We start from the raw sequence: 25,450 nt of genomic DNA on the forward strand, positions 1-25,450 counted from the left end.
GGAGAGAGAGAGAGAGAGAGAGAGAGAGAGAGAACTGACTTGGTACATGCAGAAGCATCACAGAGCTGGCGGCTGATCTGGACAGGGCAGGCAGAGCTGATCTTCTCTCCTCGGCTCTGCCATAGAGGATGGGGGGAGGGGCTGGACACTGTCAGAGAAGAGGAGACATCAGAGACATGCGAGGAGGGGGGTGGGGCTGAGGAGCACAGAAGGGGGGCCCAGGAGGGAGGATGCTGTCAATGTCCCTCCCCTGCACCAATCACCTCCGACTTTGTTCCTGATACATATCATATCTGCAGGCATATCATACATATCAACTAAGAATGCCAGCAGTATAACAGACACTTCTCACTGAAGGGAAGTACCATCCCTTGCTATTTTTTTTATTTTAGCTAAACTTGGGCTTTAGGTCTAATATACATTAAGTATCAGTTTTTGGTCATGCTACAGCAATTATAATGCCAACTCAGAAAGGCAGCTGGATCACTTTGGCATGACATACTGTAGGGGGATTTCTCTCTCAGATGATACTGAGATAATATACTGGTAGACTTGTCATTCTTTTAAACTTTGATCATTTTATGGAAGTAAAGCTATATCCTATAACATTTTTAGTTTTGGATAAAGTAGAGAAAAGCTAGAACTTCAGTATTGCTTTTATGACCATAGTGGAGATATTTCCCTTCACTTCCTGTCCCATGATACCAGGCTAGCATTCACCATCCCAGTGGGAAAACTCTGAAGTTCGGTCTCTTAAAGGGACAGTACATCGAAAGTAAAGGACAGAGGTGGATGAGCAAAGATTGATCAACCTAAAAGTGTATGTGGCCTATTTTATTATAGATCAATGAAGAAGGTGAGTGTATAGTACATGTATTGGTGGTGGGAAGTACCACGAGTAATTACACACCGTGAGCATTGCTGGGTCTAGGCAGGATTGTTGTTTCTGAACACTGAAGCACTTGGTGTGGGGCACGTTGTAACTTGGTTTATTGTGAGTGCACATGGTTATCATATTTATTGCTTTCACCTAAACAGGGTTGCACTACAAAATATTTTCTTTGTTTTTTTTGGAATCATACTGCACGTTTGGAGTCCCAAGAAGTGAAGATATGCTTGGAGGGAACCTAGTTGCAGCATGAAGGATAAGATTTAACCACAAGCACATTTGACCTATACTATTATGTAGTTCTAATTATAAGGTGAGCAGGGAGAGTATTCCCAAGGAAAAAAAATTGTTTTTGAAGCGGATGCCAGACACTTCATAAAGCACTATATTAGGACATTATAATTGGGATGGGGGTCACTATTTTCTGACAGATTTTATTTGTGGACTTATGTTTATTCTTTTATTGTTCCCTATGGTCTTGTATGATCTTTGAGGAATTAGCGCACCACGATTATATTTAGAATTTTTTTTGAGTGAGAGTACACTTGGTGAGTGGTTGCAGCAATCTCCATATTTTTTTATTGATTCACGTAGCAATAATATTGCTTTATGATCATATAGCAGCCCACAGGTTTCACTGATTTTATTCCCTATCTGGTCCGCCTTTTTTATGATTGACAGCACACAGAATTGCGTGGATCCATAGCTTCTCTTCAGCTCAATAGTGGCTTTTCAATTTGCCCACTGACATCCACTGTCAATCAAACATAAGGCGATCCCCAAGTAGTTTCCCAAATATGGACAATTTGGGTAATGGCATTAACAGTATCCCTAGCCCATCTGTTCACCTTTAGCTTTTTGACAGGGAATGTCCGAGCTGACAGCTGAATGGGGCCGGGTATACAGTACTGTGCAGGAAGCTGCCACATTCTCTACAGCTTCTCAGCACAGCCATGAGTACTGGCATACCAGGGCTTACCCTAGGTTCACACTGAAGCGTTTTCCGCAGCGTTTTGCATTTTGCAGAAATGCACTACAGTCCATTTAACATAATTTCCTATGGGACACGTTCACATCTCCGCGATTTCACCCAGTGAGTTTTTTGAAAAGGGTCAGGGACTTTTTTGAACACAAAAATTAGCTTTTTTGGTTCTATAGACTTCAATGGAAACGCTGCAGAAAAGCATGTGGTGTGTTTTTGCTGCATTTTTGCTGCATTTTGTGTTTTAAATCTTCCTAGCAACAAGAAAAAAAATGAAAAAAAGAACGCAGGTGCAAAAACACAAAACGCTACGCAAAACGCAATGCAGAAATGGGTCAAACGCAAACTGCATAGGTGTAAACCTAGCCTTAGAGCTGGTCTTAACGAATTACTGCCAGTGTGCAGATTAGTAAGCTGGCAGTAATTTTTTAAAGTGGAACTGCATTGCACCTGAGCACCACAAACCAAAAATGCTATATAATTCATTTTTAATATTCAAAACAAACTCCTTCAACCATCCTCCATCCCCTCCTGAAGACTCCTGGGATGTATGACATAATTTGCCTAGGCATGGAAACCAGGAAGTAAATGAAGGAATGCAAAATAAAGGTTAAAGAAAGTAAATATGATATACCGTAGTTTTCACTCCATAAGATGCACTTTTTTCCTCCCAAAAAAGGGGGGAAAATGTCAGTGTGTCTTATGGAGCGAATATGGAGCGGCCGGTCCGGTATTCCCACCACAGCTGCGATGTCAGAATACCGGGCCGGCCGCTCATCTCTTCTCTGCAGCAGGACCTTACCTGTTCCTCGGTGCAGCTCTGAGAAGGCTTCCCGTGTCGGCATCTTTAGTGTGGGCTCTCGGCTGCGCAAGAAGTGCTGCACTTTGTGAATAGTACGGCGTCTTCTGGGACACATGACAGGTCCAATCACAAAGCGCAGCACTTCTCGCGCATGCGCACACACTAAAGGGAGGACAAATCCGCGGAAGTGTGAGCGGGTACCTGTCAAATTCAGGTACCTGCTCCCCCTCCCTTCCCAAAGGTCCGCATTCTCTTAGTCATCCCCTGTACTGTCTGCAGTCTCTGGTCATCCCCTGCACTGTCTGCAGACTCTGGTAATTTCCTGCACCGTGTCCGCAGTCTCTGGTCATCCCCTGCACTGTCCGCAGTCTCTTGGTCATCTCCTGTACTGCCTGCAGTCTCTTGATCATCCCTTGTACTGTTCGCAGTCTCTGGTCATCTCCTGTACTGTCCACAGTCTCTGGTCATCTCCTGTACTGTCCACAGTCTCTGGTCATCCCCTGTACTGTCTGCAGTCTCTGGTCATCTACCGTACCGTCCGCAGTCTCTTGGTCATCCCCTGTACTGTCTGCAGTCTCTGGTCATCTCCTGTACTGTCTGCAGTCTCTGGTCATCTCCTCTACTGTCTGCAGTCTCTGGTCATCCCCTGTACTACGTCCACAGTCTATGGTCATCTCCTGTACTGTCCGCAGTCTCTGGTCATCCCCTGTACTGTCTGCAGTCTCTGGTCATCTCCTGTACTGTCTGCAGTCTCTGGTCATCTCCTCTACTGTCTGCAGTCTCTGGTCATCCCCTGTACTACGGCCGTAGTCTATGGTCATCTCCTGTACTGTGTCAGCAGTCTCTGGTCATCTCCTGTACTATGTCTGCAGTCTCTGGTCATCTCTTGTACTGTCCGCAGTCTCTGGTCATCTCCTGTACTGTGTCCGCAGTCTCTGGTCATCTCCTGTACTGTGTCCGCAGTCTCTGGTCATCTCCTGTACTGCGTCCACAGTCTCTGGTCATCTCTTGTGCTATGTCTGCAGTCTCTGGTCATTTGCTGTACTGTGTCTGCAGTCCATTGGTTCAGAATATTGTTTTTCTTGTCTTCCGCCTCTAAAACCTAGGTGCGTCTTATGGTCAGGTGCGTATTATGGAGCGCAAAATACGGTACTTTCCTATTTATAATTTCCTATCTTTCCTATCTATTTCTATCTATTCCTATCTATATCCTACTAATGCTAGCAGCATAAGGATTAGAAATAGTCCATGTTGATTGAGAGAGTAAAGTTCCACTTTAAGAATCTGTCACTGTCATAAGTTCAACTTCTTAAAGTGGCAGTAGTTAGAACTGCCTAGATTTGTTGCATGTGTTGGTAATACAGGCGTAGCTCGGTTTACGAATTTAATGCGTTCTCTGAGACGTTTCATATTGCAAAAAATTTGTAAAACTAAACATGGTTTCCCATAGGAGTGCATTGAAAACCAATTAATCTGTTTCAGAGGTCAGAAGAAAGTAAAAAAAAAGTCTTTTATCTGTTCAAAACTCTTTAGAAAGTGAACTTTAATAGCATAAATACTGTACAGGGACATGATTAAAAATGAATTCGTAAATGCATTGAAAACCAATTAATCAGTTCCGAAGGTCAGAAAAAAGTAAAAAAAAGTCTTATCTGTTCAAAATGCTTTATAAAGTGCACTTTAAAGGCACGGGGCCAGTGCTATAAACCTCCCAGGCGTAATGCATCCTGGGGAAACTTACTTTTGTATTGCAAAAAAAAATTGTAAACCGAGGCACTATTTTCAATGGATTTTCATTCGTAAACCAAAAATTACGTTAACCGAGACATTTGTAAACCGATTTATGCCTGTATTACTGAAACAGTCACAAATGCTTGCCTGAATTATGGGCAGGTAGTTTTAAAGGGAACTGCACCAGAAACATGCCATTAGAGCTTTATTGTTCCCCTTTTATCTTGCTTAATGAATCACTGTGAGTAAAATATAGACTTGCATTGGCATCAGGAAAGTGCATTCTCTGTTATTTTACACTGCAGGAAGCACTCCGGGTGATAATCTGCTTTAATCTTTTGTTTTAATTAATTTGTACAGAACATAGATTTACTAACAATTATGTAAAACAAATAAATCAAAGATGTCCTGTGTAATTCTGAAAAAAAGTAAACATTTACATTATATATATATATATATATATATATCCTAGATTGTAAACTCGAAAGAGCAGGGCCCTCGAACCCCTCGTGTAGTGTATTGTTACTGTCTCGTCTCATGTTCTGTCCCCCTTGCTACTGTACAGTGCTGGGCATACCCTTTGGCGCTATATAAATACTGTATAATAATAATAATAATAATATATATATATATAACATTAACACGTGGATACAATCATTTACATTAACATACATATCTGAAAAAAATAGACTGCAGATTCCTAAATAAATTTGAGTGATAATAAGAGTAAAACAAACACTCAGAAAATAACATATAATAAAATAAGATCAGTGTTCTCCCAGTTTTAACTGCTTGTTAGTTACCGGTACATATGATTTAAAATGATCCACATTACAAATCCTAGTCAGGGGCTGTATATTTTAATATCATTTATATACAGTATATAACAAAAGACTATGATTTTATAATATATGTTCTGTACATTTGTTGAAAGATGTAAACTATTTTTCTTGTATTTATCTATTATTATTCAAGAAAAAACTGTTACATTACAATGAAACAGGGTCTGATAGAATTCAGATACATTGCAGAATACTATTGTACATTATAAATATTAAAGTATACATTTGGTCAAATATTAAAGGAAACATGTATTGAGATATATGCCCTGGCTGCCAATACTGACCTTTCGTGAGAATAAATTTTACTGAACCAGAAGAAATATGCAGCTCACAAATCCTTGCAGCACTATGGCTTTATTTGCTATATGCTTGCAATTGGTCAGTGACTCAGAAGACTGCCAGGCAAGTAGAATTTTCACAAGAAGATCATCAACATCAGTCTACCAGTTATACTCAATACAGGTTTTCTTTGGAGATATCTGCATCAGAAGTTGTGCAACTGGACCAGCCAAGTTGCTGACAGTTAAATGATGTATCCTCCAGCATTCACCTAGCACAGCAGTCATGGGGGCATTTGGGCTCCAATGGCAGTCTTTCCCCCTCCCTACTGGTATAAAACCCTTCTCTTCTTCCTACTACTCATCCATTGTCACCTAGAATTCATCCTACATAGCAGACAGTGCTATTAAGCATCTCATTAGTCATAGTGCTATGAAAGTCTCTATGGGAATGCAAGGACTGATTCGAAAAAAAAATGTTTAATGCAAAAAAAAAAAAAAAAACTGCAGCTAAGTGAGACTGTTCAAGAAAGCAGCCAATCAGTTTTTATTTTCTAGAGGAACTGTTCTGTAGAACAGCTCCAATTTTGATCCAGTTTCCATAAATCAGCCATAAAGGCTTTCACCAACTATTGCTACAGTAATAATCAGGGTTCATCTTTCAAAATAAATATAGAATCTTGTTATGAGTGTAGGTTTGGTGCCATTTTTGTAGTACCATTATTCAAAAAACAACTAGAGACATTTATAGCATTCTTGTTTTTGCAGTTGGCGGTATTTTATAAAGGCTGCTCAATAGGCTGAATGCTACACAGTCAGGTAGAAAGGGCTGATGTGAGAGTTGATTCACCTAGTGAGGTAAAAAGCTGTAGAACCAGGACTAGGGTCTAATGATCCTGTATCGTGCCCCTAAATTAAAGATCACTTAAGGATATCTGGGTATAAGTACAAAAAAAAAAGCTGACATGTTAACCAAAGCAACCATTAAACTGTAAGGCTGTTTGCTCAAAGAAAAAAAAAATCAAATTTTTTTGTTCATTTGAATGCCTTTTATATTTCTTGAGATTCTCTGGGTTGCAGTTTTCTTGTTTTTAAGGGCATCTCAGGTTACATTTTTCATGGTTCCAAGCTACCTTAGAATAGGTTTTTGCCTCCCTTTATGTGCTTTGGTGCAATTTCAAATAAACTGCTACAAGCAAACTGCAGAATGCAGCATTCCGCCAGGATTTTGTCCTGCATAGAATTGCATATATGTGAAATCTCCCAGAGAAAACAAAGAAAAATATTTGAACTGCTGTTTGCATGTATTAAAAACACATACTTTGATTTCCAAAGGTAATATTTGCATGAAATACCTAGGTTCCCTATTTCATTACTATTCTTTTGTAATGAAAATTTCCCTTGTTAAAGTGGAGCTCCACCCAAAAGGGGAAGTTCCGCTTTAATGCATTGTCCCCCGCTTCCCGTTAAGGATTGGCACCTTTGGGGAGCAGTTACTCAAATTTGACAGGTACCCACTCCCACTTCCGCTGTGATCGCCTAAGGCGATCGGAAGCGTAAGTTGTCCTCCCCCCACCCTCCCCGTAGTCTTCTGGGACACGAGACCATTCAAAAAGCACAGCGCTTCTTGTACATGCGCAGCTGTCACAGCCGGGTGCCCACACTGAAAATACTGGCGCCAGGGAGAGAAGACGGCTGGGGAAACCAGCCATTGTGAGGACACTGCTGGACTGAGGGCAATAGGCATGTGACGGGTACTCTTTATGGAGGGATCTGGGGTCAATAAGACCCCAAATCCATCCTGTGCTATTAAAAGCATTCAATCACACCAAGATCAGTGTGACTGAATGCTTTTATTTTTTTAAAAATGGCACCAATTGTTTTCGAGTAAATCCGAAGTGATGTTAGGTTATCGCTTCAGGTTTACTATCTAACAAAACTAAACAAAACCAATCCGGTCTTTGTTCAGCCCCATGACTAGCTGGTGGCAGTGCCGGCTAGTCCATCGGAACTCTTGGTGGGACTGGAGAACCCATTAAAGCAGCGGAAGGCAGTGGGGGTGACTGTAAATAACGGTACCGGGATTATGTCTACAGTTGCAACCTTGAAGACCGGTGACGTACCAGGTTAATTAGCCAATCAAGCTGAAATATAATTCAGTGACCCTGCATAGTTATGTATGTAGGTTAGAAAAGATCAATTTCAACCAAAAAAAAAAAAAATTAAAAGCTGCATTGTCACTTGAAACCTGCAGTTGATCTGCACAATTGCCATAACTGAGTCACCCATTTTACAAGAAAAAACTATTTCTGGCAAACAACCTATGGATTCAAATGTGAGCAAGTTCCTTGACCTCTGCTTCAAAATACTTTTTTACTATTATTAGGTATATATTGAAAACATAATGAGGGCAGTGCACCCTTAATGTTTTGTTATGCTGTTACTTATTTGGAAATAGATTATGGAAAAATATTTCTGTTCATAAAAAAAAATCATAAAACAGGAAAAATGCAATAAAAATGGCTGCTTTATAGAAACAACATATATATAGTACATTTAAAAAAGAGTTGAATAACAGTAGCATTTAAATACTAGAGTGTAAAAAACATCTAGGCTCAGATGCTTGACAGTTGGCAGTAGTTTGAACTGGTCCCTATGTTGCAGTGTGAATGACTCAAAGTAGACCAATAACCATCTAACTGAAGTGAGAACATTTTCAGATGTATTGATAATTATGGCTGGAAGAAGCTTACAATGTTGTGTAAATGCATTAAAAACCCATACAAATACTACTTGGCTATGGCCAAGCTATCAGTCTATCCAATCATAAAATAAAACCAGTGGAACCACAATTTTCTGAACAAATCTTTTCAGTCAAAATCTGTACCTTAATTTGTGCTGCTGATATTTAAGATTTAAGTTTCTAAAATGATCTCTATCTGTATTACTTAGTTATACTCTTGAAAGGAGTAGTTGATATATAGTTTCTACAAATATATAAAAAATATATTAAGATTAATTTACATTATTTACACAATGTTACTATGAAACCAATTATAAAGTGTTCTAATTTGTAATGTGTGATAAAAACCAAGTGCTGACATCAGTAGGATTTCTGTAAACCACAAAACTGTAATATTAACCTATAAACAAGATGCTTGATATCACAATTATCTAAGATTTTCTGAATACTGTAAACCTGTTCAGGGGTGTATTTACCACAAGGCAAACAAGGCACTTGCCTAGGGCGGAATTTTTAAGGGGGGCAGCACCTCCCCCCAGAAGAAGGGATGGGAGATATTTTTCAGGGGGGCAGCACCCCCCCTGTATGTAGAGCCTGACTCTTGTTCCCAGGGATGTCCGGAGCTGTGAAGATGAGAGTCTTTCTCTCTATCGCTGGGGGGGGTTAGTGGAAGGCTCTTCCAGGTGGGGGACAGGGGTGTTGTTGGTCAATGTCAGGCTCTCTCCATGGGAGGGGGAAGGGGTGGTGGTGTTGGTTCATGTCCGCAGGGGCAGACAATCTTTGTGTTGCCTAGGGCAGCACAAAACCTAAATACACCACTGAACCTGTTATCTACAACACAAGTGTGGTCACAAGATAGAAACAGTAATTGCTGGCTGCTGTTCTGAAGCCGGCCATACCTGCAGACCAGGGGTGTCAAACTGGCGGCCCTCTAGCTGTTGTGAAACTACAAGTCCCATCATGTCTCTACCTTTGAGAGTCATGCTTGTAACTGTCAGTCTTGCAATGCCTCATGGGACTTGTAGTTTGGCAACAGTTGGAGGGCTGCCAGTTTGACACCCATGCGTAGAAGATGTAGTTCTCTTTCCTGCAACCATGGGTTGCAGGAAAGAAAATTGCTTGATTCCCCCATCTGCATATTCAGTGTTGGTGGGGGAATCACTCCTACAGAGCTATTGTGTTCTCCTGGAGGGGGGGTGCATAGGGGGGAGCCATGTCTGCTGGGAGAACACAGCAATTATTGCTAGATGAGCAGCTATAACCACTGGCAATAATCGCATGCAAAATCCAACAGGCTGGTTGTACCCAAGTCGTACACCAATTGAATTGCGTACAATCAGCCTGCCCGTAGATGGTTCGAATCTCAGCCAGTCCCTCTTGAACCGGCTGAGATTCTAACCATCTATGGCCAGCTTTTAATGAAAGAACGTTGTATGGTAAACAATGACAACCAATTGTAATTCATTTTCACTGATCTGACTTCAGAAAGCTGAAAGTCAGGAAGCACATTATTATTGAGTTTTGCATGCTAAATAAGCTTTTTAGTGTTTTATATCCAGTACGTAGCAAAGTTTTACAGCACAAGCTACAACAGACGCATGCAGATACATGAATTTTAAACCAGCCATGCACAATGCAGCTTTTGTAAGGTTTAAAAGTTTTATTATCATTAAACTACAATTTGTAAGCTAACAGAACTCCTTCAGGTCTCATTAGACACCTTTTTTGATGCCTGACGAGTCGTCTGTGGAGGACAGAGGCACATATTGGGTATTTTGCTACACTGATTGGCAAACTAAACACTAAACCCAACCCCCTGCAGATCATCACATTGGGATTCTCTTATAAAGCCTTCTAAAGTGCTTGCAATATGTTGTTATTTATTTCAGGTACTTATATTAAGGCTGATGTTTCATATTAAAGTTATACTTGACCTGAAGTTTAAACTTTTCTGTATGGTCTCCAAAAGTACTCTATATTAAATACAAAACATTTTAAATAAATGTTGTGTCGTAGAAAGTGATCTTAGGTGTAGAGCACATCATTTTGGTAGTCTGTAGTGTCTTCAGTAGTATTGGTAAACTAAGATCCTGATAAAGATTTCACCAAAGTTTCCTCTTTGTTGGCTGTGGATTTCTTGTTTCCAATGTTTTTGATGAGAAATATTGTATACTAAAATAGCTTGTTCTGCATGTAACTTTTTATCATGTTATATTTATCTAAAATTGAATCACATATTGACGTTTCAGATTTTCTCCAATTCAGGACTGCAAAAGTAAAGATGTGCCAGGGACCCAGCTGGATGATGTTTAGATTCCATTCTGAAGTTGCAGAGGTTTGTAGACTGTTCCAAAGATATCTTCATGATAACGCATTTCATTCTGCAAAGCAAACAAAAACAATGACAAACGTAGTGATTACTCTTTGTGTTCTGAATGTAGGATTCATTCCACAATACTAGACACAGAACACAGCTGTCAGAATAACTGGATATCATGTATATCATGCTGAAATAAGTAACTGTCTTTTGACGTAAGCCCATTTCTCAAATTGTGGAATGTGAATCATTGGCTGTTCCTATTTCTGTAACTGGTGTACATGGTGTGGCAGGGCGAGGCGATGCCATGGTAGAACATGGTAGTCTGGGCCGGGTTTTGTGGTAAACAAATGGCACAGGTGTGTGCTGGCTTCTAGGGAGAGACAGGATTAGAGGTCGGTGCCCCTGCCTCCCGAGGGGGCCAATGTGTGTTGGGAGCAGAGAGAGGTACACGTCTGCACTGTGCTGTCCAGGACAAAGGCATGAGCCTGTGATAGAAGAAGATGCAGGAAAGTGCCAAGAAGCTGAGAGGTACAGCGGTTACTGCACAAGTACTGGAATGTGTTTGATGGTCAGAAGGACCAAAGGTACTACGTTTGAGAAGTAAAGCTGCAAAGAGAGCTGGGATACTGAATATTGTTTTGTCATATTGATGGTGGAAACCCCTGCATGGGAAGATATTCCTTTGTGAACTTTCTTTCTGCTTTTGCATAAAAGTGAGCAGAAAAGGCCCTGAAAACACAGTTCTGGCATGGAGTAAACTCATGGTTTTACACTACCAATGAGCTACAAAACCCCCATGTTGTCACAATTGGTGGAGGATTGCTGTGGGAAAAATGCAGAGTTACGATCTTCGCACACCAAAAAAAAATTGTGAGCTGTCACAGACTGTCTGTGCTTTGCTGTGTGAGCAGCAGGTGGTGTCTCTGCATGGAGATGTGTATTGTCTTGCAGCCTTAAAGAGACACTACACCAAAACTTTTTCTGAGGAACTGTGTGCTTGACTGCAAAGATGGGGGTTGTTGCCTGTAGCAACAAAGTCAAGGTCAGTCGTGAGACTGGTGAATGGTGGAGTCTTCCAGCAAAGAGTCATGGCTGGTGGGCTTGAGAGGAACAGTTACAGCCAGAGAGCTGGAAAAGTTCTGCTCAGAGAGGATGGTCTCCTATGAAAAAGTATAGTCTGGATGGTGGAGCTGCACTGGAGAGGTGGCTCATCTTCCTCATAAAGAGCTGAGGTGTTCGAGAGTCTGTGATGCCTGGGAGGTAGTCTGTTGTTTCACCCTGTGGTTGCATGGGTGAATGCACCAGGGAAAGTGCCATAGAGGAATGGTTCCTGAGGCGACACATGCAAAGGAAGACTGCAACACCTTCCAAGTGGAGTGGCAAGCCTGTTGCTGTTAGAAATGCAAGAGAGACTGATGAGTCTAATCTGGGTGAAGTGACGGCAAGTCTGGTGAGTAAATCCGCTTCCAATCGAGACTTGCTGCTGTCTAGTACCCTGTGTAGTGGGGAAACATGGATTCAAGTTGAACTCACACTGCGACTGAGGACTGTTATGAACTTGTCTCCATGCAGTGTTCTGCGTAGCAAAGAGATGAGTGGTAAAACTAAATGTGATAAAATATTGCTTACTAATGAGTTTGAAAATGCTGAGGTGAATAATGGGTTAATGCAGCCGGAAAAAAGCTGATAATGCAAAATCCTGTGTTGGAAGTAAAGTGCCCCAGTGCATGGTGGTAAAAATGTAGTATTGCAGCCAATGATGTCTGATGTGGTCTTGCAATGGGATGTTAATGACACGTGTAATGTGTCAGGTGCTCCTGAGCCCCTTGGTCCGTCTGTGTCTCCTTGGACAGATGCAGTGCTGCCTGTGGCAGGAGGAGGGTCTGCAGAGTAGTCGGTAGTCAAGGGCACGTTGGCTGCTGCAGAAGTTAACCCTCTTGTGACAGAAGGACTGAGTAAGTACGAATGCATAGGAGGCATTTTGCTCACAATGCATAAAGAAATAAAGGGTGTAGTATGTCTTGTGATGACAGACATGCTGAAAGAAATGCTAGAGTCATGGAATGTACAACCCCCCATATATCTTGCAGTCTCCTCCTTGGTAAGGAGACCCCGTATCACGGGGTACTGCTAATTCAAGGTTGATACTACAGGCTGTACTGAGCAAAGATAACCAATATGGGAATTATGTGATGCAATGTTTTGTGATAATGTTGAAAGTTTGTTTCACAATGCGTTGCTGGATTGATTCCTACTGGTGTTGTGGATGAGAGGCACTCCAGAGCACTGTTGGACAGGTCAGAGGTATTGGTTAAAGTACCAGAGAACACAGAGGTGGTTTAAGAGATTGGTGTAACCAATCTGACCAAGGGTTGTTTTGAAAATGCTCATTGGTAGGGCAGTTGCCTGTGAAGTGTTAGACAACAGGAGGCGATGTGAAACTTTGGGAAGGTCCCGTGAGGAGTAACTGCTTGCCCGTATGTGGTCCCTCCTCAGACGAGGTCATAGCATAGAATGGGTAAAGAGTTCCTGATGACATTGATAATAATGAGCTGGGTAATTATGGAATGGGCTATTGATGATAAACAGAACAATGTGATGTTGAATTGACAGCCAAAGGATTTTGGGTCATTCAACCATCCCCCTTTATCTGGGCTTGTGAAAGTAAAAACATGCAAAGCAGTACTAAACCCAAAATCAAAAATGTAATATATTACAGATTTAATTTTCCTATTTTTTAGGCTTTTTTCCCTTCTGTTTTCACCTGGTGATCTGTTCAGTAACACATCTCCTGTATTAGAGTGCCCCCACTCTGGATGAAATAGCACAGGGGGCACATTTGGACAGAAGCATTGTCAGACTGGGAGAGGGTAATGTTAGATGTACTAGCAGACTTAGATACACTAACAAATTGAAGCCAAATTCCAGCTCACACTTTATAAGCAGTTACAGTTAACCTTTTAGGATAAATGTTTTACATGACTAAATATGTTGATCATTGTAAGCACCCCTGCCAGTGGTAAATGGTTTGGCTCATCCCTGTAAAATGATACATCTGTAGGAGAGCGTGTTCTTATGAAAAACAACAGACTTACTGGCTAGATCACCAGGTAAAAATAGAGTTAGAAAATTAGCTTTTTTAACGGTAAATGCAGCTATTTCTGTACCCTTCTGGACATTGCTGGATGGGGTGGAAAGGTCGAAGTAGGGTTTTTACATTTTTCCTTAAGATTTTGCTGACAGCAAGGTACAGTCAATCTTAAGGTCTGTGAGCAGAACTAGATGTTGCAATTTACTGATAAGATGTCATCTAAGCAACTACAGCAGCAGAAAGGGTAAAATTGGTGCAGTGATTTCACTGCAGTAGAAAAGCATTGTCATCCAATAAAAGGAAGCGCCTATCCAATGGTTCTACTGACAGGATCAGCAGGTCACATTGTCATTTTATTGTTTGACTATAATTCAGCATTAGACCCTGCATTAACTACTTTTCATTAAATAGTCACTTAGGTGATTAATTATTTAGATGACCAATTAAAATGTAGTATACCTTTAGCTGGGAAAAATAGTTTTCTGCTTCCTCCTCATTCAGCCCCATCTGCATTACAATAATCCATTTAATTGTTTTGGCCACATCTCTAGCCATTTCAATGCTTCCACACACATAAATGTGTCCTTCTTCTCTGAAGATTATCCTGATCACATCATCCGCAAGGTGCTTCTTCAGAATATCCTGTACATAAGTCTAACAATAAACACATCTTTAATAAATCATAAGTTTTGGAAATAACAGCAATGTGCAACAAAATGAGAATGTTAATTCAATCTGTGCTACAAGGCCTTTCATTTGCAATGTAATTACAGGATAAATAGTGTCTGGCAATGTTCATCAACCTATCACACATTCTCCTATTGGACTTGTGAACCAGTGTATCAGAAAGTATACGGCTATGACCACTGGTGGTATTTGTCTCTACTGGCACTTGGCAAAGATCAGAATCTATCTGTAATGACAGCTTGTGGAAGAATATTCTTGCTTAATGACCGAGACTCTTGCCAAGCACTAAAGGTAATCTACTGACATAATCCTAAAACCAAAAATGGACTACAATTTACAAAAGATGGGATATTTTGGCCACACTTTTTTTAATCATCATGGGTACTAATAGTGAACTTTTATAAGGTTATGCATACATTATCACAATATTCTAAGCCAAACTAGGACCAGGAAAATAAGGAAACTTTCTCTGTAAAAGAGGCAATTCTCAAAAAGGGTACCAGAAATTGTGTTTCTAAAGAAACCAATGATTAAAAACAGGTCCTGACCAGAACTGCCCACTGGCTCTCTAGAAGGAGAAAATGCTGCTCATTTCAAGATGGGAGTGAAGGGGGGTACCTATGCCACAAATCAATGTGAGTTTGTCGACGATCTCTGTGACCAGATAGTTCAGTTCAACTAATACAGGAATAACAATATTTTTGCTTATGAATTGCTCTTTTCACTGTTATTAATTTAAAGGCAATCCATGATGGACTTGGTAAGAAAATAAGTGGATATATTGGGATGTTAAGTCTAGCTGTAATAAAGGGTCAGTCCAGTTCCTGGGTCTACATGTCCATTTTGTCCATGTCAAGGGGTCTGGATCTCCCTGTTGAACTTTTTATATATATTTTTTCTAATTTTCTAATTGTGGAGAAAACAGTGGCAAGAGGTAGCACCCAATACTCCCAGGATGATGAGAACAGATCAGTAATTATAGCGGAGAGGGACATTCAAGGTTTAGAAAAAGCCAGGGCTAAGTCAGCTAAATTAACTAATGTAATGTTAGGGTGGACTGGACCTTTTGTTTGTATATATCAAGGTTTCTCAACCAGGGTTCCATGGAACACTAGGGTTCCTCCACAGGTTTCTAGGGAGTTCTTGAGCAATGAGAAATGTGTGCCTCTCAGATAAGTTCAAACTGACACCATTGATCCTTTTATCAATCTGTAAGGGGGGAATTCTTCCCAATGACTACAAGGGTAAGGAGCATTCGTCACACTGACCATCTAATGTATCAAGAGTTGCAGATAAAGTCATTTTTAACAGAGGTTCCCTCAGATTGGAAAGTTATTTCAGGGGTTCCTCTGTTTTCAAAAGGTCGAGAAAGGCTGGTATATATGATGAAATGGAATACATTAGCAAAGATATAAAGACAGATAATAACTAATGAATATGTGGTAAATCATAACCATCATATCCTATTGTTTCATACCTTTGCTTGTCCTGGTTCCCGGGAATATGCTGTGAATACATCTTTTAAAATGCCTCTGCTTTTCATGAATTTCTTTTCTTCTTTATAGATTTCACAAACTGATTGCTGGCAACCAGACAACAGTATCATAGGGCTCACCTGTGATCCTGTTATTAAACCAATCATATATAATTGGATAAAGAGTGAAAAAAATATATACAGTATATGTACATGCCTCTCATGGAGTAACTATTTGGCAAGGCTGGAGTTTTCATTGTATGTGTCTGTACGTACAGTATGTATTCATTAATTTCACTAGCAAATGATAACAAGATTGGACAAAATGGGACCAACTAAATTTATTGAATATTTAAAAGAAACTTTTAGGCTAGGTTCACACTACTGCGAGTCCTGCATATCAGGATTGCACAGGCACAGCAGTGCGTTTATTTTATAGGGCTGCTGTACCTGCAGAAAACACAGGGAAAAGTCTTAACGCTTAATTATAAATGCAGCCACAGGGAATTGCGTGGTGCTTTGACACGCACCAAAAAATGCACCACTTTTTCAGATGCATGGGTTTGCTATTAATATAATTAATGGCTCCCAATGGCAGCCAATGTATGTTCTCTGTGAGTTTCCTTCATTATTAATGCAAAGAGCAAAGTACCGTGACAGTACTGAAACAAACTTTGAGCAGGTTAGTGTGACCCATTAGTTAGACACGTGACATATATGTATTTTTCTTGTATATGTTTATATGTGTATAGTTCACATATATGTGCATGGGACACTTCTGTATTTTCACTCTAGATTCGATGCATTCCGTTTTTATTTGAATAGTATTGGATTGGTTGCGTGGTGCTTTTTATATTATAGACCAAATGCAGAAGAAGTTGCACCTGCTCTATTTCATTTACAGCACCGCACTGCAAGACACTTTGAGGTTTTATTGCTAAAGCCTAACTGAACAAGCTGAGGTTAGAAGCTGATTGGTTTCTATGTAGAAGTGAGCCTGATTTTACACTCTCCAGCTTTAGTAAGTAAAGTCCATTATGTGATGTAATGTATGCACTCTATAGACAGCAACGTCAGGGGTGGACTGACCATTTGGAAACTCGGGCACTGCCCGAGGGCCCGGGGTCAGTAGGGGCCCCATGAGATGCCCCTGGTACCTTTTTCATAGGCTTTTTTGAGTTTGGGCAAGGACACAGGAGCCCGATGATCCCTTATTGCCCGGGGGCCCCATGAGTTGTCAGTCCGCCCCTGTGCAACGCAATGGTTTGAATGGGCCGATACATTCCCTTTAAGGCTCCTGACAGCCCTATCTTTTGTTATATTGTGGATCATGGTAAAAATGCCAGTGTAAAGGCAAGTTCATGAATTCATAACTGCCAGTCATAAGACCTTTCTTCAGTACAGGTGAAATAATTGAATTTAACAAATTACTGATTGTTAAGAACAGCAGCACTAAATGATTTGCTCCAGGTTTAATAACTGATCCACAATGCATCTTAATATGAACATGGATGCCAATTTATTACCTAGTTGCTAATATAACTTTATGATAAGTCTAACCTAACTAATATTTCATTCAAAATTCATGAGTCATACCTCTTTTTTCCAGATCATGTAATCTTTGTTGCCAGAATGCTCTGAATGGTGAAATTCCTGTACCTGGACCAATCAAAATGCACGGAGTTGAAGGGCTCTCTGGAAGATGGAATGTGTTTGTGCTGTAAAATAGTTACATTTACATCATTACTGTGCACTCAGGTATTCATCCAATAAAAATAATGTAAGAATAAATCGTATCTCAGTGGATTGTATTGTTGCCTCATAGCTATTGAAATCAATCAGGTGACCAACTTTTACACAAATTGCTTTTTGGCTAAAATAAAATTGTTAAAAAAAAAAAAGAAGAAATGAAAAGAAATTGAAAAAAAAACAGTATTTTTGCTAGCACATGATTGGATGATGGAAGTCAACAGAGCCACATTTTATTTACTAAACTATTTGCAAAGTGCACAGTCTATTTGCCTTTAGTAAATCAACCTCATTATATGCAGTTTTTGCTAAAAATCCGTCCGACAGTGCCACTTTATACCTGCTGGATACCATCCTGAGTCGCTGTATATTGGCGCTGTGAGGGTTAAGTACAGCCATTGCTACAAAGAAAAGTTGCACCACTTACCTGCCCCCTTCTGCTCTTTGCGCCATTCACAGAACTCCTATCACTACACCCCCAAAATGTAAGGTTCTGTGAATGGGCGGTGGAGCAGTTGAATGACAGGATTCCATCGCCCATTCACAGAACACAATGCATTGTGGGCGTGTAGTAATAGGAGTTCTGTGAAAGGCAGAGAGGGCAGAGGGGGATGAGCGAGTGGTGCAGTATTTGTCCTGTAGCAGTTATGTTTAAGTGCATGAAATTGTGTTCTAATGATTTTAAATGTCTTTGTTCCATGTTTTTTTTTTTTTTTTGCTTTGTAGTTTTAAATGAACATGGTAGCAGCTGCTGATTGGCATCTGCACTCTGATTGTCCTCCCAAGTTATTTGAATTAGGAATTGTCCTGTTCACATCTTTGTACATATAAATATCTGTGTGTGACATTATATTATGAACTATGATTAAGTGCTGATGGAGCATGAAACGCGTTAGTAGGGGTACTGTGTTCCTTGCCATGTTATGTGGAAGTGTTTTTATAAGAAGAAATTTGTGAATAAAGGTGATTCTATTGGCTGTGCAGCCAATCTGATGTTCTTTTGTTCTATGAAGCCTGTTACAGATGGGGCCAGCATCAGACAGGGTGTGAATGGTAGTGGAAGAGGGGACCGACCTGGAGCTGCGTTTTGTGACTTATCCTAGCGGATGCAGTTAACTCTCATATAAATATCTGTGTATGACATTATATTATGAACTATGACTAAGTGCTGATGGAGCAAGAAATGCGTTAGAAGGAGTACTGTAAATAAAGAAGAAATTTGTGAATAAAGGTGATTCTATTGGATGTGCAGCCAATCGGATGTTCTTTTGTTCTATGAAGCCTGGTACAGATGGGGCCAGCACCTGACAGTGTGTGAATGGTAGTGGAAGAGGGGACCGACCTGAAGTGGCGTTTTATGTCTTTTCCTAGCGGATGCAGTTAACTCTCACAACATCGTACGTTCAGCACAGTATCCAGCATCAGTGAGAAGACACTGCAGGGAGGATGTTTAGCAAAAGCAGTAGCCCACAGGTAATGGGATACACACCATTATACATAAAGAAAAGAACAAAAAACTAAATTTCATCTGGCACTCCTTTCCTGTACAGGGATGACAAGACTCCATCAATGTGCTGACAGGAAATGTGATAAACTACAGAATACTTTACCCTCCATCTCCATAACATAGGGGGAGGAATTCTATTATGGTGTACAGAGGATAACTGGGAAGGATTGATAACACTGCTTGTGATTTTCACAGAAGGTTATCAGCTCATTGGATTTCTGCCAGGTTTAACACATTTGTTTGGCACGTATGAATCAAGTATAACAAAACGCATCAGAGAAGCAGAGGTTTTGCTGCGCTCTACTGTCCAAGCCTCCAGCAGATAAAGACACATTGATTTTCTCATTTAATTTAGATTATCTGATCTAATTCCTTTTTATAACTGGCCAAACAGGTTTCAGTTTATCACATTTTCAATGAAAAATCAATTTTTTAAAGGTAAAAATTGGCTAATGCTACTAAAAGTCCTATTTGAATAACCTTCAACCAATGATGAGTGAAGGGATCAAATCTGGAATAAAATGTTTGATAAACCATACACTCTAAATCTCCACAGATAATGATTAAACATGTTTCTGTTAGGAATACATAATCCTTTTTTATTAAATAGTCATCAAAAGCAATATAGAGCATATACCGTTTCTTTATTTAACCAGAAAATGAATTGTGTCAATCAATTTGTTCATGGGTGCCATTAAAGCATGTCTAGGTGTGAACTTGGTAGGAATACCAGAGTGTAAATTGCAAGGGTGCATTAGTTAAAGTGTTACTAAACCCACAACAGTAAAATCAGCCTGTATATGCAGTAAAACATGCTTGTTATACTCACTGTGGAACCTAAGGGGCTAATCCTCTGCATTGTGTAAAGAGGCTGTGTGATCCTTTCTTTTCTGTTCCTCCATTTTTTCAAGTTACCACCACTTATCTCCAGACTGAACTTCAGGCATGCACATGCTCAGTGTGGTGTGTATTGCTAGAGAGGTTTTTTTGTTTTTTTTTCTTGAGAGAGTGCATGTGATCAGCACGGGGCCAATCAGCATTGTCCAGACAGAGGTCAGGGTATTTGTATCCTCTTACAAGAGAAATAAAACTCCTCCTACAAGCTTTAGCTAGTGCTGGGCTGGACACAGATAGAAGCCACAAGACTGCTCTAACTGCTGATGAGAAAAGGTATTTAGCAGTTAATATCTACTAAAATAATTGCATTTCCATGTTCTGTGTACTTTGGGAGGCCAGATATAGTGAATGCAGGGCCCTGTGTTTAGTTCCACTTATTGTGCAAGGACATGTGTACATAAACCAAGATACCACTGTATGCCAGGATATTGTACATAGCTATATTTTATACTTACCTTCTTATAAAACAAGGAACTAGTTCATTGAGACCGATGGTATTAAACCATGTACTACACACTCCATGGTGAAGAGAACCGTGACCTCCTAAAACAGAAGAAAATAATTTTTATAGAATATTAATGTACCAGGGGCGGAATGACCATTTGGAAACTCGGGCAATGCCCGAGGGCCTGAGGTCAGTAGGGGGCCCCATGAGATGCCCCTGGTACCTTTTTCATAGGCTTTTTTTGAGTTTGGGCAAGGACACAGGGACCCCATGATCCCCTATTGCCCGGGGGCCCTATGAGTTGTCAGTCCGCCCCTGTAATGTACTGATGTACTGAACTAAATATTGTAAAATGAAGTAAACATATTTTCAAGGTTACATTTTTTGAGAACTACTGCTCTTAGGTTTGCATACATAGGCAATTTTATGTACACCTGATATACAGACAGAACTCCAGTAAACCCAATGAGCAATGTAACTAACAGTGTACACAGAAGCACTCCATTGAAGACCATTGATTTTAGTATCAGAGTCCACAATTACTTTATATCATGCTAAGAAATACCAAGCAGCAGCTGCAGAGTTGTTTAAAAAAAAATCTACCAATGGTCTGAAGAGGAACCCCTTTGCATCACTATTATCTCCCTACTACCATAAGGGAGAGTCCTATATATTTAAGGTCTTTATTTGGTAGACTATTTCGTATTTTTAAAATAATTTACGTTTTTTTAATTACTTTATTGTACCAGACAATTAGAGTAATTAACAAAAGGTACTGCAGGTGTTATTGCAGCATGAAGGTGACAGTATTCATCTGCATGAATATTCAGCTGATTTTTTTTAAGTGAAACTTTTGGGCCACTCTTTTTCCTGATCATCAGTGAAGCCAGGATTGAGAGCAGATAGTGGAGGGGTTAATACAGGTCTGTTATTACCTTTCGTTTTGTAGTTTACCACAGCCACTGTCAGATGGATCTCCCCTGGTATCATATCCTTTGACGAACTTATAGAGTAGTACCGTGCCTTCAGTGGTGGGAGCTGAGTTAAAATAAATGTAGCAGGCACCTCCAGAGATGGAAACTCTTCCAGAACCTCAAGTATTGATGGATAACTATAGGACTTCCATGATTTATATTTTTCAATGTTCTAAAAAAAAAAGAATTTAAATTAGCTTACATAGGATAAACTGGTAAGCAATCAAGCTGTTGAAAACTGAAAAAATAAATAACTGAATACACAATAAAAAAAACTCAATCTCTGATGCTTTTAAGATTTATATTTTGAGTTTTGATTTTGATTTGATTTTGCAAGCCTTAAAGAGAACTCTCACGCCTCTCCCCAGGGTTAACTTTAACATTGAACTCTTCTTACCTGATATGCTGGGTTTAGCTGAAATAGAATACTTACCGACCAAACGAATCCAGAGTGTCCAGCTGAGAGTGGACACACACTGAGTCTCATGCCACCATCTAATTTGTGAAGCCATCAAGAGGTCCTATGTCTCTTCTGGGTCCTAGCAATTAATCTCCAAATGATGCTATAGCTCCAAAGCCTTCTGGGATGCATGGTATGGTTATCCCAGGAGGCTTCAGGCAGGTGAGAACGTCATTCTCCCCTAGGTCAAATCATAGCTACACAGATAAAGGCAAATCTCTGAAAGGGAGGGAGGAAAGGAGTACATATAAAAAAATACATATAAAGTATAAAAGGTGAGTGAAGGTCCACTTTGACAGTAATTACTGCTGCACAGGAGATCCCACTGGAAAGACCATTAGAAAAAGTGGGTTTCTAATAAGATCCTGATGGTCATCAGTATAAAGGAGCACAGCTGATCAGGATTAACCGCAGGATGACATTTCTGTTGGTCTCTTTGTTCTGGTGATGGTGCCTTGAATGGTACCAGTGATGTCTTATTAAACTGCACAAATTAGTAATCAGTTGTAATACAAGATACAATGAATATCTCCTAAATGTGCAACTGTTAAGGAGATATTCCAATGACTAGCAGCTGCTGATGTCACTGGTGCATGGGCACAGCGCTCTCAATGGATGACATACTCGAGTATGCTGTCCATTGAGAGTGCTGTTCCGCGATCAAGGCTCCCGCACACATGTGAAGGAGTGACGTCATCACAGCTCAGCCATTCAAACAGCTGATGCCTGCAAACCCAGAAGGAAGACTGGGTAAAGATGGAAGTAGAAAGACAGCAGGGCGCCAGATTAGTTGTGTAAAAAATAAACAATACTTAAATGTAGCTCACTCACATGTTAAAAAAGCCTGTGCATGTGCATGCCATCCTGACCACTGGAGCATTTCACAGCATTTTTGACATGTGAGTGAGCTACATTTAAGTATTGTTTATTTTTTAGAAATACTAATCTGGTGCCCTGCTGTCTTTCTACTTTACATGACTTGAAGAGTTTCCCTAACCTTGAGCGAGGAGTTGCCGGACATTGTGTGTGTATCCCTATTGCTGATCTACAAATTTATGGACTTGCACAAAGGCTATATTCCATCACCATTCTGAGAACTGAATATGCTTGTATGATTTACAAGGCATTGTGTACATATATGGGTGAAGATGGAAGCCCTGCAAGTGGTGACCTGGGCACCGATGCAATGCTGCATTTTACAGGTAAGTCTTTCATAATGTGCTAGTATGCAATGCATACTTGCACATTATGACATTCCATTGCAGGGGGACCGAAAGGTTTTTATTATATTAGAATTTACTTCTGCTTTAAAAAGTTACCTTTGGAATAATATTTTCATGCAAATATTTTCTATACATACGGTATGTGCCACTTATATCCTAACTGCACCTAAAATACACATACAACATGCCAAAAATAGAATGAAAGTCTTGTGCTTACAACCAGAGGACAATGCTAGGTGCAGAGTGAATGAACCTTGTACGTACATTGCTCAAGTCTTCCAGTCTCTGTTTATCCTTTGCATCAGCAGCCAGCAGTGACAGCTTTTTCAGAAGTAGCTGGGAGGGTGGAGTAGTTATGTCTACAAAAAAAGTCAACGCTTGGAACAGAGAGCAAGGAGGGATTTTCTCACTGACTGTCCAGAAGTTACCTGCAAGTACAACATGGAAGGAAATCATTCAGAAGATATCCCAAAGTGTTCCAGTTAAAGCTTTTAATTTTCATTGTCTTGAAAACTTTTGGGGATTATTCGGTTATCCTGTTTCAGAGATTCTATTAAAAGTTTCATAAATGATATAACCTTGAGAAGTTCCAAATGTCCTTCCTACAGTATACTCTACTCAGATGATTCCTCTTGTAAAGACACTTTTGTAAATAGCTACTGGATTATTTAGTACTAGAGGTAAAAAGGGCCTTAGTTATTACAATTTCTCTACCTGCTATACCAGCAATTTATGTTGAAGTTCTCTTATTTTAACATATTAAAATGCTGACATCTTTTTAATATTTGAATATGTTTTATAGTATAGATTTCTTAAAGAGCATTTCAATCAAATGCCCTGTCTAAAGTAGAAGAACTTTAGGCTCTACATTAAAAATGGGAGTACAGGCATGATTTTCAATGCAGGAGTGATATGCTTTGTCTCTTCTGCATTAAAGCTATCAGTACTTATCACCTGTCTGCCCCTGTACAGTAAGCTGCACTAATTCGGCAATACCAAATCTGACAGAACTCCCGCGCACGTGCAAGAGTGATGTCATCTCTGCATGGCCAATGACAGCAGCTGGGCGCTAACAACCTCCGGCTGCTGTCATTGGGTTCATCAGCGTGTTTTGGGGACAGCACGTCACTGGATTCTAGGTGATTATAGTTCCGCTCTAATTTTAGGTGAAGAAGGGTAGGGCTCAATCCTTTGGTCATTTTAAAGTGGAACAAAACCCATTCGATTTAACAGTTTCCCAAAACAGTTACATTCAGTGCATGCCATTAATGATAACTGTCACTTTTACCTGGGCTCTCACCCTAACTGCCAAACCATCAAATGGCTGGTGTCATAATTGATCACATGCGCAGCACCATAGCAACTGCAGATCAAACCTAGGATGAGATGGCAGCCTCCTTGGCTGTAAGGGGTAAGAGGGCTAAGCTCCAATTTAAAGCTTGTTTATACTTGCCATTGGGGGGAATTAAAAAAATGTAGTTGAGCCATGTTCTTACCATCCCCCAAACCACTCCCTCCATAAGCTGCAAAGGCAAGTGCGAGGGACATTGTACACATGCCACAGAAATGATTCCCATTGTCCCATTCAACTGAATGGGGACTCCACACAGCGGCACTCTAGTGTGAGGTTTAAATGGTCTTATGAAGTAAGTTCTAGTTCAGTTCATTTTTTGGATCTCACCATTTATAAAGATAACCAATCCCTTTCAAATAATACATATGTAAAAACACAGACAAAAATGAATACATACTGACCACAAGTTGTCACCATCCCTTGTGGTTGAGATGTATACCTAAAGGGTAATTTTTAAGGTTTTTCAGGAATTGTTACATATTTCTGACTTTCAGCAACAAGCAGAAATATTGAAGGATAGATTTAAAAAGAACGGATATTATAAAGGATGATTAAAGGATGAAATTAAGTAAATTTCAAATTCAGAAAGAACATAATTGCTTCAAGATAATGATAACATAGAAAGTGAGAATAAATTTGAAAAGGCTTTCTATACAAGCTTTTCAACTCAATATTATTTTGTTAATAAATTAATGAATAAGCATAATAAAGAGTGATAAGATCCTGGACAGCAAGATTCCTGAAAAACCTTCTATTGTTTATAAAAAAAACCCCAAATTTAGGGCATTTTTTAGCCCTAAATGCGGTTCACAAACCATGAAAGACATACTGCGTGTTTGAAGATTTAAAGGGATTTTTTCCATGCAAAAAGTGTAAAACAGTGGGAATAACTGTCATAAAAGCAAAACGTTTTTATCTAAAGTGACAAATGAATCCTTTGAAATTATGCACTTTATAACTTGTACTTAGACTAAGCGAACCCTACAAATAAGAATTAGGGAA

The 25,450-nt window shown here is 39.9% G+C and overlaps 1 protein-coding gene and 1 long non-coding RNA gene across 2 annotated transcripts in view; one reads left to right on the top strand and one right to left on the bottom strand.

Annotated features, from left to right (window-relative positions):
* The first annotated feature begins 322 nt into the window (after positions 1-322).
* On the top strand, positions 323-18,581 carry LOC149457397 (uncharacterized). The gene is made up of 3 exons (XR_016313630.1): positions 323-856; positions 10,517-10,602; positions 17,449-18,581. It is a non-coding gene; the product is annotated as an uncharacterized LOC149457397 (long non-coding RNA).
* Positions 4,799-25,450, bottom strand: part of NOS2 (nitric oxide synthase 2) — a 92,492-nt gene continuing 71,840 nt past the window's right edge. The window contains exons 20-26 of the mRNA XM_089683754.1: positions 23,359-23,522; positions 21,373-21,583; positions 20,448-20,535; positions 17,436-17,557; positions 15,843-15,988; positions 14,138-14,332; positions 4,799-10,648 (exon numbers count right to left, since the gene is read on the bottom strand). Of these exons, the coding sequence (XP_089539880.1) occupies positions 10,577-10,648; positions 14,138-14,332; positions 15,843-15,988; positions 17,436-17,557; positions 20,448-20,535; positions 21,373-21,583; positions 23,359-23,522 (998 nt within the window). The 3' untranslated portion in view covers positions 4,799-10,576. The remainder of the gene's footprint in view (positions 10,649-14,137; positions 14,333-15,842; positions 15,989-17,435; positions 17,558-20,447; positions 20,536-21,372; positions 21,584-23,358; positions 23,523-25,450) is intronic.

Source organism: Staurois parvus, unplaced genomic scaffold (genome assembly GCF_062004578.1).
Source record: "Staurois parvus isolate SC_StPar_1 unplaced genomic scaffold, SC_StPar_1.0 ptg000321l, whole genome shotgun sequence".
NCBI classification, from domain to species: domain Eukaryota; kingdom Metazoa; phylum Chordata; class Amphibia; order Anura; family Ranidae; genus Staurois; species Staurois parvus.